We start from the raw sequence: 17,870 nt of genomic DNA on the forward strand, positions 1-17,870 counted from the left end.
TCCGTGCGTTCGCGACTGCGTTTGCGCGCGTCGTCGCGTTCCCGCTCCGACTCAGGTGTAGCAGACGGCCGGGGACCCGAAAGATGGCGATCCACGCCCGGTCGGGACGAAGCCAGAGGAACTCTGGTGGAAGTCCGAAGCGCCTCTGACGTACAAATCGATCGTCGGAACTGGGTGTAGGGGCGAAAGACCAATTGAGACGTCTAGTAGCTGGTTCCCTCCGAAGTTTCCCTCGGGATAGCTGGTGCCAGCAGGAGAACGACACGCAATTCCGTCCGGTAAAGCGAACGACTGGAGGCCCCGGGGAAGTTGACGGCCTCGATCTACTCTCGAACTCGGAACGGGCGAAACGGGCCGCTCCTCTCCCGATCGGAGACTGCCGTATATCGCAGCCATTGCGACGCGACGAATGCACTTCACTTGCATGAAATAACAGCCAAATTTTCTTTAAAAATCGTTCATACTTTTACTTTTTTTGAAAAGGAAAGACACATATAGTCTTGTGTACGTTGTGCTTGAATAAATATATAAACAAAAACACTAAAGTGGTCAAGACTGGATTAGAGAAGTATTAAGGCTAACTTAGGAGTGGATTCACCTACTAATCCATTAGCACCAAATGATCTTGTTACAATTGTTATTGTTTAGCCTCAAGCTATCCACGACCAGATTATCTCGTGTCCTTTTTAATATTTTGAAGTCAGTAGTGTTGTGAGATTTGAGGAACAAATTGGCTGTTATTTCCAGCAAGTTGACTGACCATGTAGGGGTTCCCTCATTGACTCATAACTGGCATTGTTTTTAAACATTACATTCAACATTACTCGGTTTCTGTCTGTCTGTTTGTCAATCTGTCTGTCTGTCTGTATGTATGTATTATGTATGTATGTATGTATGTATGTATGTATGTATATGTATGTATGTATGCGTGTGTGTGTGTGTGTATGCATGCATGTATGTATGAGTATGTACGAGGTCAGATCAATAAATATCCGGACTGTTCAAGGATGTATGCATGCATTTTTTTGGAAGTAAACAGTTTTCTGTATCAAGAGTTGATGAACAATTCCATATGAGTAGGGAAACTAACCTTTATTTTAATTTTTTTTTTTTTAAAAAAACGTCACCCCCCAACTGAAGAAATCTAACATCACTTTTGACCCAAATCATGCAAAATTCTAGCGGGGTTCATAATGCCTACTCGAGTTTTTACCAAACTTAGTGTGCTGACTTAATGCAATGCAGAAGCAATATATCTGAAATTTCAGCTTTTAAGTTTTTAATTTGTTACCATTTAGGCCCTACTTTAGGAAATATCCTCTTCCTCTCCTTTTTATTTCTGTGATGCTAAAAACTCTGACTATATTAACTGTTTTTCAGAATAGTAGGCTTATCCAACTAGAGTATCTAAAATATTGTTTCATAAGAGAAATGCTTGTGTCACTCAAAGAAACAAAAAAATCTGGATGAAGAATCTTGTGCAATTTCAAAACTCACATAGGAAAAGAAGACCTGTTCCTCTAGAAGAGCATTCTTTGGAAAACAACTGCAATGAAACTTCAAATTGTTGGTCGCTTCCTGTTCCTTGGAGGTATCATCAAAGGAAAGAAAGAACAAAAGAACTTTCGAAAGAAGTAACTTTTTATGGTAAAAGAAATTAAATTTCCCATATTTATCGATTCAAAATGTACAAGCAAGAGTGGATGTGCTGAATATTTACAATAAATGTGTAAAACGAGGAAAATACGATTCATTGAAAGGAATTTTCGACATCACAAAGGAAATTGGTGAATGGCTGTGCAATGAAGATAGAACGTTATATTATTTTCAAATTGAAAACAAGGGACATGTTGGGTATGCAACTGGAAAGGCAGCCAATTGCAAAACTATCCATCCATCCAAAAGAAGAAAAGTGACCTTAATTCCAACTTCAACCAGAATAATTTCAGTGTCATCACCAACATCTGAAGAAGAGACTGAAAATGAATATCAAGAGTCCGAAAAATCAGATGAAGAATCCGCATAAGTATAGCAAAACTGGAACTGCAACCAAGTTTGTAATATCTTCCAAGCTATCAGCCCAAAAAGCAATAACAGTTTGTCAACAATTATCTCAAGATTGAATCAATTTCGAGACTCTTTCCCAATCTGGTAATTACAGACAGGCTATTAAAGAAGCTGTTAAACTAAAAGAGAAAGTGAAGAAAACACTACATTTAGAAAACTGGTCATTGCAGTTTGATGGTAAACATATTGATGACCAAGAATACCAAGTGCTAGTTTTAAAGAATGAACAATGAGAAGTTAAGTTAGAAGTACTCCAATTACCAAAGGGAAAAGCCGATACTGTTGTGAAAGGAATAACAGCTGTTTTAGATGAATACAATTTATGGAACTGTGTAAAGATGAGTGCCATTGATATGAGTGTGAACACTGGTAAAAGAAATGACATATCCTTGATAGAGTTCTTCACATTGTAATGGAAAACGAACTTGGAGGAAAAAAGTCATCTCCCAATATTGAATATACATTAATCCCAGAGCTTCTATGTAATTATGAGAAACTCCAAGCTAATTTCAACAATGGGGAAGAAAAGATTGCTGAATCAGCAGGGTGGTGAGATGACATGAAATTTCTATTTCATTTGACCAGAGTTTTTCGTTACTTTGAAGAAACCAGAAAATTTCCTACTGTAAAGTTTCAAAAAATACTCAACTTAAGTAATGCAAGATGGAATTCTCGAGCAATACTAACTCTTTTGGCATTTATTCTTCTACCAGAGGAAAGAGTTTTGCTTCTCAATGTTTGTTGATTCATCTCTTACAGCTGGGCAGATTTTTGGTTTACTGACCAAATGTTCAATGCACACCATTATCAGAAGTTATGTGGTAGCCTGCACGTTCATAAAAAAGCATTAAATGCTGTAAAAAAAACTTTTGGCGTCGAGAACCATCAAAACTTGAAATTCCCAGAGCAAATCAGCATGCAGAACGGGCAATCAAGTGCCTTCAAGATCTTTATGATGTTTGTAAAAAGAAGGAGAAACTTCAGCTTCGATTTATTTTATCTAACAAAACATATTAATTCTTTGTTATGTTTAAAAATTTGCTAACATTCAGCACCTTTTTCGTATACAGTTATTTAAAATTGGAATTAAACCTATAAAGTTAAAAATATGCATTGTTTTTAATTTTGTATAATATCTATTTCTTTATTGCCCACACGGGGCTAAACATAGCGGGGACAAACAAAGACAAAGGGAATAAGTCGATAACACCAACCTCAGTGTGTAACTGGTACTTATTTAATCGACCCTGAAAGGATGAAAGGTAAAGTCGACCTTGGCGGAATTTGAACTCAGAACGTAATGGCAGACGAAATACGGCCATGCAGTTCGCCCCGAATACTTATAGTGGCCTCTGTCTTAAAATAGTCTAGTTTTGAACCTTTGCATAGAGCAATTTCAATTCAGTAATCTTAAAATGTATAAATACAAATTTTTTTCCATATCTCTTTTGCGTCTACAAGGATTTAGGCAGCGGAAATACTGAAGTGTGAATCTAGAGCCACCTAGTGATTATAGTTTTAAAAGCCCATAACTCCAAAAATACTTCAACTAGAAAGCTGAAATTTCATATATACTATTTCTGCATTGCATTAAGTCAGCACACCAAGTCTGGTAAAAACTTGAGTAGGCATTATGAACTCCACCCCTAGAATTATGCAGGATTTGCGTCAAAAGTGGTGATCGATTTCTTAAGTTTTTTTCAAATAAGGCAAAATAAATGTTAGTTTCCTGACTTTTATGAAATTATTCATTGAATTACAGTTTAGGGTTATTAGGTTGTGAAAAAGTCATAACCCTAGTTTGCATGCATGCATGCATGCATGTATGTATGTATGTATGTATGTATGTATGTATGTGTATGTATGTATGTATGTATGTATGTATGTATGTATGTATGCATGTATGTATGTATGTATGCATGTATATAGATGTATGTGATTGTATATATGTATGTATGTGTATTGTGTATGTATGTGTGGATGTATGTATGTATGTATGTATGTATGTATGGATGTATGTATGTATGCATGTATATATGCAGTATGTATGTGATTGTTCTAGGTTGTGTATGTATGTATGTATGTGGTATGTATGTCAGGCATGCACGTATGCATGTATGTATGTATGTATGTACGTATGTATGCATGTATGGATATATGCATGTATGTATGCATGTATATATGATGTGTATGTATGTATGTATGGTATGTATGCATGCATGTAATGTAGTATGTATGTATGTATGTAGTATGTATGTATGTATGTATGCATGTATATATGCATGTATGTATGTGATTGTATATATGTATGTGTATGTATACATGTATGTATGTATGTATGTATGTATGCATGCATGCATGCATGTATGTATGTATGTATGTATGTATGTATGTATGTATGTATGTATGTATGAATGCATGCATGCATGTGTATGTATGTATGTATGTATGTATGCATGTATATATGCATGTATGTATGTGATTGTATATATGTATGTGTATGTATGTATGTGTGTATTATGTATGTATGTATGTATGTGTGTATGTATATATATATGTATGTATGTATGTATGTTTTTTGCTTTGGCCATTATTTAATTTCTTTCCTTTTACAGCAGCGAAACATGCACCAACCAATGCAACTGCAGAACCTGGTTTGGGGTGAATGCATGCAGATTTAGGTATGCTGACAGCTTCTTCTTCTTCTTCTTCTTCTTCTTCTTCTTCTTCTTCTTCTTCTTCTTCTTCTTCTTCCTCTTCTTCTTCTTCTTCTTCTCTTTCTTCTCTTCTTCTTCTTTTCTTCTTCTTCTTCTTTTTCACTCATTCTCTTCTTCTTCTTCTTCTTCTTCTTCTTCTTCTTCTTCTTCTTCTTCTCCCCCTCCCCTTCCTTATTGAGTGAGGGAGCAGTGCATGCCACCAGAGTGACACACAGGTGCAAGTATACAAAGCCGGATATGCTCATCATGACCAACCATCTGCTAAGGGTACACCCAGTACATCCATCACAATCCGCAAGTAGCCCATCCTGCTGAAAAGGTCCCTGAATGAGGTTCATTTAAGGATGATGAAAGAATCAACCATGTTTCCAGAGGTGAATTATTCAAACTCCGAAGAATTCCTCTCAACACATGGCTATGATGCTGCTCCACTATTCTTGCTTGTAATAAGAGATGTACATATCATCAGCCACTAAGGGACATGTTCAACTGTTTAAGGTCAAGCAAATCTGTGTTATTGAGCAGAATATTTGCTGTAGCCCATCTTTTACACTGTGACAAAACATGTACATGTTAACTATTCCAATCAGTTAAGATCAGCCACTTCCTGGTACCATACGAGGGCATTTATTATTACTGTCATCATTATCATCATCATATATATATATATATATATATATATATTTCAGAACAACCTGCTGTGCTTGAGGAGACCTATTGAGTCAAGTACATGAACATCGAAATAAATATCAATGGAAATAGTAGTTGTGATACCCGTGCTGGTGGCACGTAAAAAGCACCATCTGAACGTGGCCGATGCCAGCGCCACCTTGACTGACTTCCGTGCCGGTGGCACGTAAAAAGCACCAACCGATCGTGGCCACTGCCAGACTCTCCTGGCACCTGTGCCGGTGACACGTAAAAAGCACCCACTACACTCACGGAGTGGTTGGCGTTAGGAAGGGCATCAGCTGTAGAAACACTGCCAGATCAGACTGGAGCCTGGTGCAGCCTCCTGGCTTCCCAGACCCCGGTCGAACAGTCCAACCTGTGCTAGCACGGAAAACGGACGTTAAATTATATATATATGTATATATATATACATATATATGTGTGTGTATATGTATATGTTTGTGTTTCTGTGTTTGTCTCCTCATCATTGCTTGATAACTGATCTTGGTGTGTTTACATGCCCATAACTTAGTGGTTTGGCAAAAATTAATAGAACAAGCACTAAACAAGCACTAAAGAATAAATCCTGGGGTTGATTTGTTTGACTAAAGGTGGTGCTCCAGCATGGCCACAGTCAAATGACAGAAACAAATAATAGAATAAAAGAAAGAATAATTAATTCTTTGCTTAGATGGTGAGCTGGCAGATGGTGAGCTCTGGGTAAAAGACACTTGCCCAAGGTGCCACACAGTGGGACTGAACCCGGAGCCATGAGGTTGGTAGGCAAGCTTCTTACCACACAGCCATTCTTGCACCTATTGTTTCAAATTTTGACACAAGACCAGCGATTTCGACGGGAGAGTTAAGTTGATTCCATCAACCCCAGGGTAAAATGCTTAGTGGCATTTCATCCAACTTTATGTTCTGAGTTCAAATTCTACCAAGGTCAACTTTCAAGGCTCAATAAAATAAGTAGCAGTTAAGCACTGGGGTGGGGTGGGGTGATGTAATCAACTTAACCCCTCCCCCAAACTTGGTGGACTTGTACCAACATTTGAAATCAATAATTAATTCTTTGTTTAAGGTGGCAACTTGGCTGAATTGTAAGCATGTCGGACAAAATGCTTAGCAGGCTTTTCTCCTGTTTTTTTTTTTTTTAATATTCTAAATTCAAACCCCAAGAAGGTTTAATTTTGCCTCCAATAATTTCAGGGGGCAATAAAATAAAGTACCAGTCAAGAACTGGGGGGGTCAACATAATCAGCTTAATCCCTCCTCCTCACAGAATTGTTGGTCTGGTGCCAAAATTTGAAAGAAGTATTAATTCTTTATTTGTGTGTTTAATTTTACAGTGAATATCTCCAGGAGAAATGTAAATGTTGTCCAGGTTTCTACATCTCAAACGAATACACATGTGAAGGTTTGTACATCACTGTACTTTTTAAATGATAAAATAATAATAATGAAATTATTGTATACAGTGCTCAGGTGCACCACAACTTGTCAGAAAGTGCATATAAAGTACATGCAGTAATGTAAAAATGTCTGGAAAGCGAACAATGTATGAGTCAGATACATGCTTATGTGTGTATGGAGGGGAGAAAATCAGGTGTAGTGTTGGCGAATCTCAGAAAGCATGGAAGTTTTGAAGGATGCAGTGCTCCGACAACTAACAACTGATGCCGGCAGTTTGTTCCATGCTTCTCTCTTACTGGTTGCATTTATTGGGCTGTGGCCATACTGGGCCATAAGTCTTTATCAGTGCAGTCAATAACATCAACCACCACCATCACCACCAAAACTACTCCAGAATTTATGTTATTGACTAGGTATTACTCATTTTATTGTAATTTGAAAAATTCAAGGCAAAACGAAACTGGGAGAAATTCGAACTTAAGAATATACCCAAGTATATACCGCAGGGCATTTTATCTGATGCTGTTCCATTTCTGCCATCTACTTGTCATATAATACATTTGCTTTTGTTTGTGATTTTTGTTATTGTTGTTTAACCACACCTCATCTCAGAATATGCAAACTATGGTGATATTATATATATATATATATATATATATATATATATATAATATATATATATATGTTATATTTCAGAATGGTCATTTTGCCAGTTTAGCCAATTCAATCTTGCACAACAAATATATATATAATATATATATATATATTGTTGCCAGTGCCGCTGGACTGGCTCCTGTGCAGGTGGCACGTAAAAAACACCATTTGAGTGTGGCCGTTGCTAGTACCGCCTGACTAGCCCTCATGCCAGTGGCACATAAAAGCACCCACTACACTCTCAGAGTGGTTGGTATTAGGAAGGGCATCCAGCTGTAGAAACTCTGCCAGATCAGATTGGAGCCTGGTGCAACCATCTGGTTCACCAGTTCTCAGTCAAATCTTCCAACCCATGCTAGCATGGAAAGTGGACCTTAAATGATGATGATGATGATGATGATGATGATGATATATATATATATATATATATATCTTACCATTATCATCATTGTTTCAATGTCCAATTTTCCATACTTGCACGGGTTGTATGGAATTTGTCAAGGCAGATTTTCTCCAGCTGCATGCCTTTCCTGTCACCAACCTTCACCTGTTTCAAGTAAGGTGATATATCCCCACAACTAGACATGTTCTGGATGATTGGAAATGAAAGGGCACCATTTGCATGACAGTGACACTTATTTACAATTATCATATAATGTCAAAGAAAGGAGACAGTAACACACACACAAACATGCACATACATATATATATACAACAGACTTTTTTGAGTTTCCATCAACCAAATCTACTCTCAAGGATTTGGTCAGTCTGAGGGCTATAGTGTAGTGAAAGATACCTGCCCAAGTGATTGGGAAACAAGCTTATTACTACACAGCCACGTCTATATACTGAAGCAACTACTTCAATGTAGAAGAGTCAGTTTATCCATTTGAAAACATACAAAATCTGTTTATATTCACCTTTTCTATATTCCTAAATTTATATATATATAAAGCTGAAGTTGTCTGTGTGTGGCATGTTTGGTAGCCTTCAACTAACACTATCTCCTCCGAGACCCTGCTGTGCAAGTTGAGCAAAATTGACAGCATGATAGAAGAAGGCTTGCTCTTCTTTCCGGAGAAGAAAAATTTCAAATCTGACCATGTTAACACCAAAAATTATTTACATCAAAAAGGTGCTTTTTTTCTATGAAAATCCCCATTTTTTACGATATTTTGACTGCTCTGTCGCCATTTTTCAGCGTATGTTTTAGAAAAATGTTCCCTTAAAGAGAATAACAAGCTGCATAATGCAAAATTTTTACTCTTCAAAAATTCCAATTCTAAAGGGTTGAAACAAACCCGAACAACTCCGGGCGATACTGCTAGTAATACTGTAAAGTTGGTATGTGTGAAACAGTATCATTGTCTCTGGGTATGTATAGCCTGGTCACTATTATCTCCCCCTTCCATTCATAAGGTGCTATAATGTTTCATTGCACCATTGTATTAATTTAATAAAATCTATGAAATCCCACTCTCAAATATTTTCGTTTTTCCGGACAGACGTAAATGAATGTTTGAAGAAACCAGCAATCTGTCAACAGACCTGTATAAACACCATAGGAAGTTATCACTGTTCTTGCAAAAAGGGGTTTTACCTGGAAAAAGATAACCACACCTGTATAAGTAATTATGACTTATTTATTCATTTTTAACCATTCTGTGATATACAGAACATCAAACTGTCCATCCTTTGCTATGCTCTTTTATTGCTGTTCTTGTCATCAGGAGTTTTACCTGGAAGAAAATAAACACACCTGTAAAAGCAATAATGACATTTTATTTATTTATTCAATTTTAACCATTCTATGTTGTACAGAGTATTGATCCAGCCACCCTATGCTGTACTCCTAGTTTACTTCCAAGAGTTTTATTGCATGCCTTTTGAGAAGAACTCTATCTGTGGTTCAAGCTAGTATGTGTGAAACACTATCATCTTCTTGGGGAGTGTATAGCCAGGTCACTGTTATCTCCCCTTCCATTCAACTTCTTCCTTCTTGTCATTTTGGCATGTGAAACTGCTAACCCAAATACGTTTTTTTTTTTTGCCTCTCTCCAAGTTTTTTTTCTGTGTTTCCTTTCCTCATTCTTCTCTGTTAAAGAGCATAGGCTCGAAACATCAAAGGCTTTTCTATTTTCCCTGAGCCAGACTAATACATCTTGTTTGTTGCTCTCTCACCTGTCTCAATCTTTTGGTTTTTGTATATTTGACCCATATGGACCGTGTGTGTGTGTGTGTGTGTGTGTGTGTATGTGTGCATGTGCATAATGGGAGTGCAACTTATATGCAAGTCTTTCCTTTTTTTTTATTTGTTACAGTCATTTGACTGCAGCCATGCTGGAACACCACTTTTAGTCGAACAAATCGACCCCAGGACTAATTCTTTGTAAGCCTAGTAATTATTCTATCGGTCTCTCTTGCAGAACCACTAAGTGACAGGAACGTAAACACACCAGCTTCAGGTGTCAAGCGATGTTGGGAGAACAAACACAGACACACCAATAAATATATATACATACATACATACATACATATATATACATACACAATGGGCTTCTTTCAGTTTCCGTCTACCAAATCGACTCACAAGGCTTTGATCAGCCCGAGGCTACAGTAGAAGATACTTGCCAATGGTACCACACAGTGGGACTGAACCCGGAACCATGTGGTTGGTAAGCAAGCTACTTACCACACAGCCACTCTTGCTCCTTATATAGTATATGTGGTCAGAATTGACATGTCTGAAATGGTATAACTGTCTCTGTGAGTATATATTTGTGATGAAGATACAAGTTATATGCAAGTATAAATGGTACATGTAATCAGAACTAGTCTATGTGAAATAGTATGACCATCTCTGGGTGTATATGATTGTAATGAGGGTGCAATTTATATACGAGTACATATAGTATGTGTTGTTAGACTGTCATGCCTGAAATAGTTTAACTGTCCCTGAGTGTTTATAAAAGCAATAGGAGTGCAACTTATATGCAAGTATATACAGTATGTATAAACAGAACTGATGTGTCTGACATGGTATGAGTGTGTAGTGTACACTTAGTGAAATTTTCTCTCTCTCTCTGTTATATATACATAAGTACGGATGTAGCAGATAACAGCTAGCCTTCAGTCGCTTGGACCCTGTTGTGCCTACTACTCCGATTGGTTGGTATTGGCGCAGTTTGTTTCTTTCTCTATTATACGCCAATGTGCAACCCAACCAATCTCAGCTTTCTGATAAGGTCCCATGACACAGTCTTTTCTAAATCTCCATTTGATCCGACTGGTCCCTATAAAAAGCTAGTTCAACACCGTATTTCATCTTTTGGTTCTAGACCTTCTAAGGTCTAACCAGTGACCACAGAGCACAAAGCCAGTTCCAGTGACAACAGACAACAGCAGCCCACATGGGGACTCAACTTTGTCCAGCAGCATTCAGGACCTCCATCTCTGTCGCCTCCATCTTAATGTCAATAACATCTTTTTACATACACAGCAACAACAACATTCACTCAGGTCAACTTCTCCTGTTTGTGAATTACTTCACCATGGTTAACAGCAAATACAACTTGCGAGATCTTCCTGTAGCCACAACTTCTTACACGACATGTGCTTCAACCAGCTCTGCTTCTTCACCACAACTTCTTGTTACAGCACTTCAACTATTGTGTACCTTACTATGAACTGGTATTTATCTTCATTGTGTGTGAACATTCTTCTAGCGTCCTGTTATAAACTCTTTCAATGCTCTGTATTTTAGCTCGCACGCATACACCCTTGTTTGCACACGCATACACATTATGTATGCATGACAGTCTGTCCATTGTTATTATATATGTACATATGATGAACACACAGACGCACATGTTAACACCTAAATAAAATCTTCTCTTAAACCTTCTATAAGTTGTGCCTTTCTTTTCCTTCTGGCACTCGTACTCATTTAGCCTTTTTGCTTTTATCGTAAGCAACCGTGCTGTGTATTAAAGGAGTCATTCATTCGTCACTTCTCCTTTTGCACAGTCATTCTTACAAGTGTCTTAGTGAGTGTATATAATAGTGGTGACATGGCGGTGAGCTGGCAGAAACGTTAGAACGACGGGCGAAATGCGTAGCCGTATCTCGTCTGCCGTCACGTTCTGAGTTCAAATTCTGCCGAGGTTGACTTTACTTTTCATCCTTTCGGGGTCGATAAATTAAGTACCAGTTCACCGGGGTTGATGTAATCGACTTAATCTGTTTGTCTGTCCTTGTTTGTCCCCTCTGTGTTTAGCCCCTTGTGGGTAGTAAAGAAATAGGTATTTCATCTGCCGTTGCGTTCTGAGTTCAAATTCCGCCGAGGTCGACTTTGCCTTTCATCCTTTCAGGGTCGATAAATTAAGTACCAGTTCACTGGGGTTGATGTAATCGACTTAATCCGTTTGTCTGTCCTTGTTTGTCCCCTCCGTGTTTAGCCCCTTGTGGGTAGTAAAGAAATAGGTATTTCATCTGCCATTACGTTCTGAGTTCAAATTCCGCTGAGGTCGACTTTGCCTTTCATCCTTTCAGGGTCGATAAATTAAGTACCAGTTATGCACTGGGGTTGATGTAATCGACTTAATCATCCGTTTGTCTGTCCTTGTTTGTCCCCTCCGTGTTTAGCCCCTTGTGGGTAGGAAAGAAATATATATAATAGTGGTGATATTATCATAGAGTGAAATGATTTTTACTTCTGTACAATACAGGTAAAACCAACTGTAAGAACATGTATCCCCAGTGTGAACACAATTGCACAGACCTCAAAACTGGTCCAGTTTGCTCTTGTAGGGAAGGCTATGAACTGTCTCATGATGAATTTTCTTGTGTTCGTAAGTAATTTAAGTTTTATATCGCATCAAAATCTAATCAAATTTCCAATACTCATCATCATCATCATTTAACATCCATCTTCCATGCATGAATGGGTAGGACAGTTCACAGGAGGTGGTCAGCTCAAAAAATGTTCCCCTCATTCTCTCTCTTTCTCTCTTTCTATCTGTCTGTCTGTCTGTCGGTCTGTCTGTCAGTCTCTGTCTCCCTCTCTCTCTCTATCTGTCTGTCTGTCTCTGTCTCCCTCTTTCTCTCTCTCTCTTTCTACCTGCCTGTCTGTCTCTGTCTCCCTCTCTCTCTCTCTTTTTATCTGCCTGTCTCTGTCTCCCTCTCTCTCTCTCTCTAATCTGTCTATCTGTCTCTGTCTTTCTCTTTCTCTCTCTTTCTTTCTATCTGCCTGTCTGTCTCTGTCTCTGTCTCCCCCTCTCTCTCTCTTTCTGTCTCTCTGTCTCTGTCTCCCCCCTCTCTCTCTCTCTCTTTCTATCTGCCTGCCTGTCTGTCTCTGTCTCCTTCTTTTTCTCTCTCTCTTCCTATCTGCCTGTCTGTCTCTGTCTCCCTCTTTTTCTCTCTCTCTCTCTTTCTATCTGCCTATCTGTCTCTGTCTCCCTCTTTTCTCTCTCTCTCTTTCTATCTGCCTGTCTGTCTCTGTCTCCCTCTCTCTCTCTCTCACTCTCTCTCTTTCTATCTGCCTGTCTATCTCTATCTCCCTCTCTCTCTCTCTCTTTCTATCTGTCTGTCTGTCTCTGTCTCTGTCCCCCCCTCTCTCTTCATGTGTGTGAGCGTATTTCTCTTTATGCGTCTGAGGAAAAGAAGCACATTTATGTCAGTTGTGTTCAATTGTCAAACTGCACTGACTTTCTCTTTATTTCTCTTTCACTTTCACTTTCTCTTTATGTTTATATTTCTGTGTGCAGACATGTGACTGGTGTGCTAAAGGTTCAACCATTCAGCCAGTTCATCACCTTCATTTACTTTCATCATATTGAAAATATATGTATTTATTTCAGACAAAATAAAATGTCATCGTTCCTTCAACTTCTGTCAGCATACTTGTGTCCCACATCACACAGGATATAAATGCAAATGCAGAAAAGGTTTTAAGCTAGACCCCAACGGTTACACTTGCACTAGTAAGTATTTCAAATTGTTTATTAAGAATTCAATTTATGTTTTTTGTGCATTTTAACTGGCACTCTGTTAGTTATGATGATGAGGGTCCCAGGAGATCTAATCAACAGAGCAGCCTGCTCATGAATTCATGTGTAAGTGGCTGTGTGCTCCACAGACATCATCATCATCATCATCATCATTGTTCGACTGTGGTTGAGACAATGGAATTTACCATGCTACGCCAGACTTCACGGTCCATCATAGCATTACGGAGGTCCTGTTGCTGGATGCCTGTATCCCTGGAGATTACATCAGGGTAGGAGAGCGTGCACCCTCTGGTATTGTGAGTAGATGGCTTCCAGAGGAGAAGAGTAGAAATTGCCTCGTTTTCAGTTCTACAACAATGTCCAGCAAACTGGACTCTCCTACCTTTCACAAGAGATGACACAGGTGGTAGTTTCCATATATTTGCATTTTGGTTGGATGGCGCTTCCACGAGAGATTTTGAGCTCTCATAAGGAGGCGAGTGTAGGTTCCATCCAACTGCCTCTCAAGCTTCATTGATAACGTTCAAGTTTCTGAGCCATATAGTAGAATTGGTTCAACTGTGGCTTTGAAGATTTCAAGTTTGTAGTCTCTAAGTAGAGACTTCAAGCTCCACAGACACATGTACCATTAAGGTAGTTCTCAGCAAGATTCAGCATGACACAGAATGTCACAAAGCTGGCCCTTTGAATTATGGGTATGACTCGTTATTGCCTGGTGAGTGGACTGGAGAAATGTGAAATGAAGTGTCTTACTCAAGGATACAATGCACCACCAGGAATCGAACTCATTACTTTATAATCGCGAATCGAACACCCTAACCACCAAGCCACATAACCAGTTGAGCATGTCATTTGATGGTTGACAATATATGCATCTCTGATCATGAGCAGAAGTAATGGGGGAGCATCATAGCCATGTTTTGAGAGGAATTCTTTGATGCTTGAATAATTCACCACTGGAAACATACCTCCGGAAACACTTCTGGAAACATACCTTATCTAGGGACCTTTCGAGTGGGATGGCTACTCTACCTGAAGAAAATTGTAACTAGGCCTCACCTGCAAGGTCATGTGCTGTTTACCTCGATAAGAGATCACCGTGCCATGCACATGTGGTTGTGATGCATGTGATCTGGGGTGCATGTGATCAGACAGGTAGTCATGATGGGTGTGTTGGGCTTTGTATATTTGTACCCCAGTGTCACTTTGGCATGCACTGCTCTCTCACTCAATAATAATAATAATAATTTCAAATTTTGGCACAAGGACATCAAGTTCAGGGTAGGGGGAAAGTCGATTATGTTGACCCCAGTGTTTGACTAGTACTCTTTTTATTGACCCCAAAAGGATGAAAGGCAAAGTCAACCGTGGCAGAATTTGGACTATAGTAATAATAATAAAAATAATAATAATAATAATAATAATAATAATAATAATAATAATAGTAATAATAATAATAAGACTGACAGGACTATAAAAGCTAATAAACCGGATATTATTATAAAAGATCAGACAAAAAGGATGTGTTTATTAATTGACATGAGTATTCCCTGTGATCACAATATAGCGGCGAAAGAATTTGACAAGATTAGTAAATATAAAGACCTGCTAACAGAAATAGATAAAATGTGGCATCTCAAGGCAACTACAGCACCAGTGATTGTAGGATCTCTAGGAATGATAAAAAAAGGTACTGAAACCTATTTGAAAATGATTCCAGGCTTACCATCCCTACAGGAAGTGCAAAAAATTGTATTGACTGGAACGGCTCATGTACTGAGAAGAGCACTATTGCTGTGAAAATAACATCCATCCATGAATTTATTTATTTATTAATTTTTAAATACATATTTTATCTGTGAATTTGTATGTGTAATCTGGGAATGCCCTTCTCTGCCCTAGGTGTATGGAAAACACTTGGCGAGAAACGGAAAAAAATTTGAAGAAAGAAGGAAAAAACATAATAATAATAATAATCCTGAAATTTGGTGGGTGGTGTTAGTTGGTTACATTTCTTTTATAGGTACAAGGCCTGAAATTTTGAGAGAGGGGCAGGTTGATTAGATTGTCCCCCAACGTTTCACTGGTGCTAAATTTATGAACCCTGAAAGGATAAAAGGCAAAGTCAGCCTTGGTGGAATTTGAACTCAGAATGTAAGGATGGATAAAATGCCACCAAGAATTTTGCCCCCAACATGCAAATGATTCTGCCAGCTCACCACCTTCATTATAATAATAATAACAATAATGATAATAATAATAATAATGATAATAATAATAATAATAATAATAATAATAATAATAATAATAATGATAATAATAATAATAATAATAGTGCAACACCAAAAAAAAAAATAATAGTACAACACCAAAAAACCCCCCAAATATATGGCACACTAGGCATAACAACAACATGAACTTCTAACCTGTTGTCTCTTGAGGTCTCTGGGTGAGACTTGGAGCCAACTTGTACAAATATAAAGCAAAAGTCAAACAGAATAATAATAATAATGACGATGATGATGATGATGATGATGATGATGATGATGGTGGTGGTGGTGGGTGGTGGTGGTGGTGGTGGTCGGTGGTGGTGGTGGTGGTGATGATGATGATGATGATAATAATAGCAATAATAATAATAATAATCAACAAAAACCTTCCAAACTGTGGTTTTATTACCTTAAATGCTTTTGTCATTTCAGAGATAACTCATTCTCATAGAAGGCATCATTTCTTTAGAGGTGGGCATAGACATGTTAAACGTCCAACAGTCCAACCTGACTATGGTCATCACCATCACTATGACTACGATCATGAGGAGAATGACTACTACTATCAATAACTCAACCAGTAAGCTCCTCTACAAAATAATAATGATAATGATAATGATGATGATAATGATAATAATGATGATGATAATAATAATAATGATAACAATAATAATAATAATAATAATAATATATTATTATTACTATTACTACCCATGTAGTAATAGTTTTTTAACTTTAAAAAATTTTTTTTTTTAAATGAACGAACTATTGAGTTTAGTTTAATGGCCTACCAATGTATACTATGAGTTTCTTTGCCCTAGGAGTCGGGAAGACACTCGGCAAGAAATGGAAGCAAATTTGAAAGAAAAAGATAATAATAATAATAATAATAATAATAATAATAATAATAACAATAATAATAATGATAATAATTACAATAATGATTAATAAATTAGTTAAAACCAACTGAAATATATTTCAAGAGAAAATTATGAAGAAATGGATATATTTGGAATGGAATTGATTGTTATGAGAATAAAGAACACAGTATGTACAATAATGATTTCTGATTCCGTTTTTTTTTAAAATTTTAACAAAACCCATCCACCCACCCAATATATCTACAGCTAATATTGAGAAAATGCTTAGTGTTTTTACTATATAAATTCAAGAAGGTGGTGATGTACTGAATGATGAATGCAAAAGAACCCCAAAAAAACACAATTGAATTAAAGTTTGCCTCTTAGATGAAGGGTTTCAAAACGGGGATAAAAAGATTTCGACAAATGCACCTGATTGATTTACTCTCTTTACTCTTTTACTTGTTTCAGTCATTTTACTGTAGCCATGCTGGAGCACCGCCTTTAGTCGAGAAAATCGTCCCCAGGACTTATTCTTTGTAAGCCTAGCATTTATTCTATAGGTTTCTTTTTGCCGAACTGCTAAGATATAGGGGACGTAAACACACCAGCATCGGTTGTCAAGCAATGTTGGGGGGACAAACACAGACACACACATACGCATATATGTATATACATATATACGATGGGCTTCTTTCAGTTTCTGTCTACTAAATCCACTCACAAGGCTTTGGTTGGCCTGAGGCTATAGTAGAAGACACTTGCCCAAGGTGCCACGCAGTGGGACTGAACCCAGAACCATGTGGCTGGTAAGCCAGCTACTTTCCACACAGCCACTCCTACGTCTATTGGTAAAATTAAATGATTAATTAAATAATTGATTAGTTAGTTGGTTAAATAGTTAACCAATTGATGAACAACAAAGAAGCGAAATTGAAAAAGTGTATGTGTGTGTGTGTTTATTAGCATAATGACACCTCCCAAGATTCAACGAAAATAAAAGACAAAAGCCTAATGTTAACCATTGGTGAGTCCCATAGAAAAGGGGAGATAATTTGAAGGCATTAAGGACTAATTTCACACAATCATCACTTTCTGTGCTTTGGGAAAATTTTGCAACTACCACATCAAACCATTTGCAGCTGCAATCACTGTGATAATGCACCATCTATTTATTTATTATTTCTTTATTGCCCTTAAGGGGCT

At 37.7% G+C, this 17,870-nt stretch overlaps 1 protein-coding gene across 1 annotated transcript in view; it reads left to right on the top strand.

Moving 5' to 3' along the window:
• The window catches only part of LOC115217512 (EGF-like and EMI domain-containing protein 1), a 24,387-nt gene extending 7,902 nt beyond the window's left edge, over nucleotides 1-16,485 (top strand). The window contains exons 2-7 of the mRNA XM_029787235.2: nucleotides 4,683-4,748; nucleotides 6,809-6,876; nucleotides 9,032-9,154; nucleotides 12,254-12,376; nucleotides 13,385-13,507; nucleotides 16,237-16,485. Of these exons, the coding sequence (XP_029643095.1) occupies nucleotides 4,683-4,748; nucleotides 6,809-6,876; nucleotides 9,032-9,154; nucleotides 12,254-12,376; nucleotides 13,385-13,507; nucleotides 16,237-16,376 (643 nt within the window). The 3' untranslated portion in view covers nucleotides 16,377-16,485. The remainder of the gene's footprint in view (nucleotides 1-4,682; nucleotides 4,749-6,808; nucleotides 6,877-9,031; nucleotides 9,155-12,253; nucleotides 12,377-13,384; nucleotides 13,508-16,236) is intronic.
• Nucleotides 16,486-17,870: the final 1,385 nt, after the last annotated feature.

This window comes from Octopus sinensis, linkage group LG11 (genome assembly GCF_006345805.1).
Source record: "Octopus sinensis linkage group LG11, ASM634580v1, whole genome shotgun sequence".
NCBI lineage: Eukaryota > Metazoa > Mollusca > Cephalopoda > Octopoda > Octopodidae > Octopus > Octopus sinensis.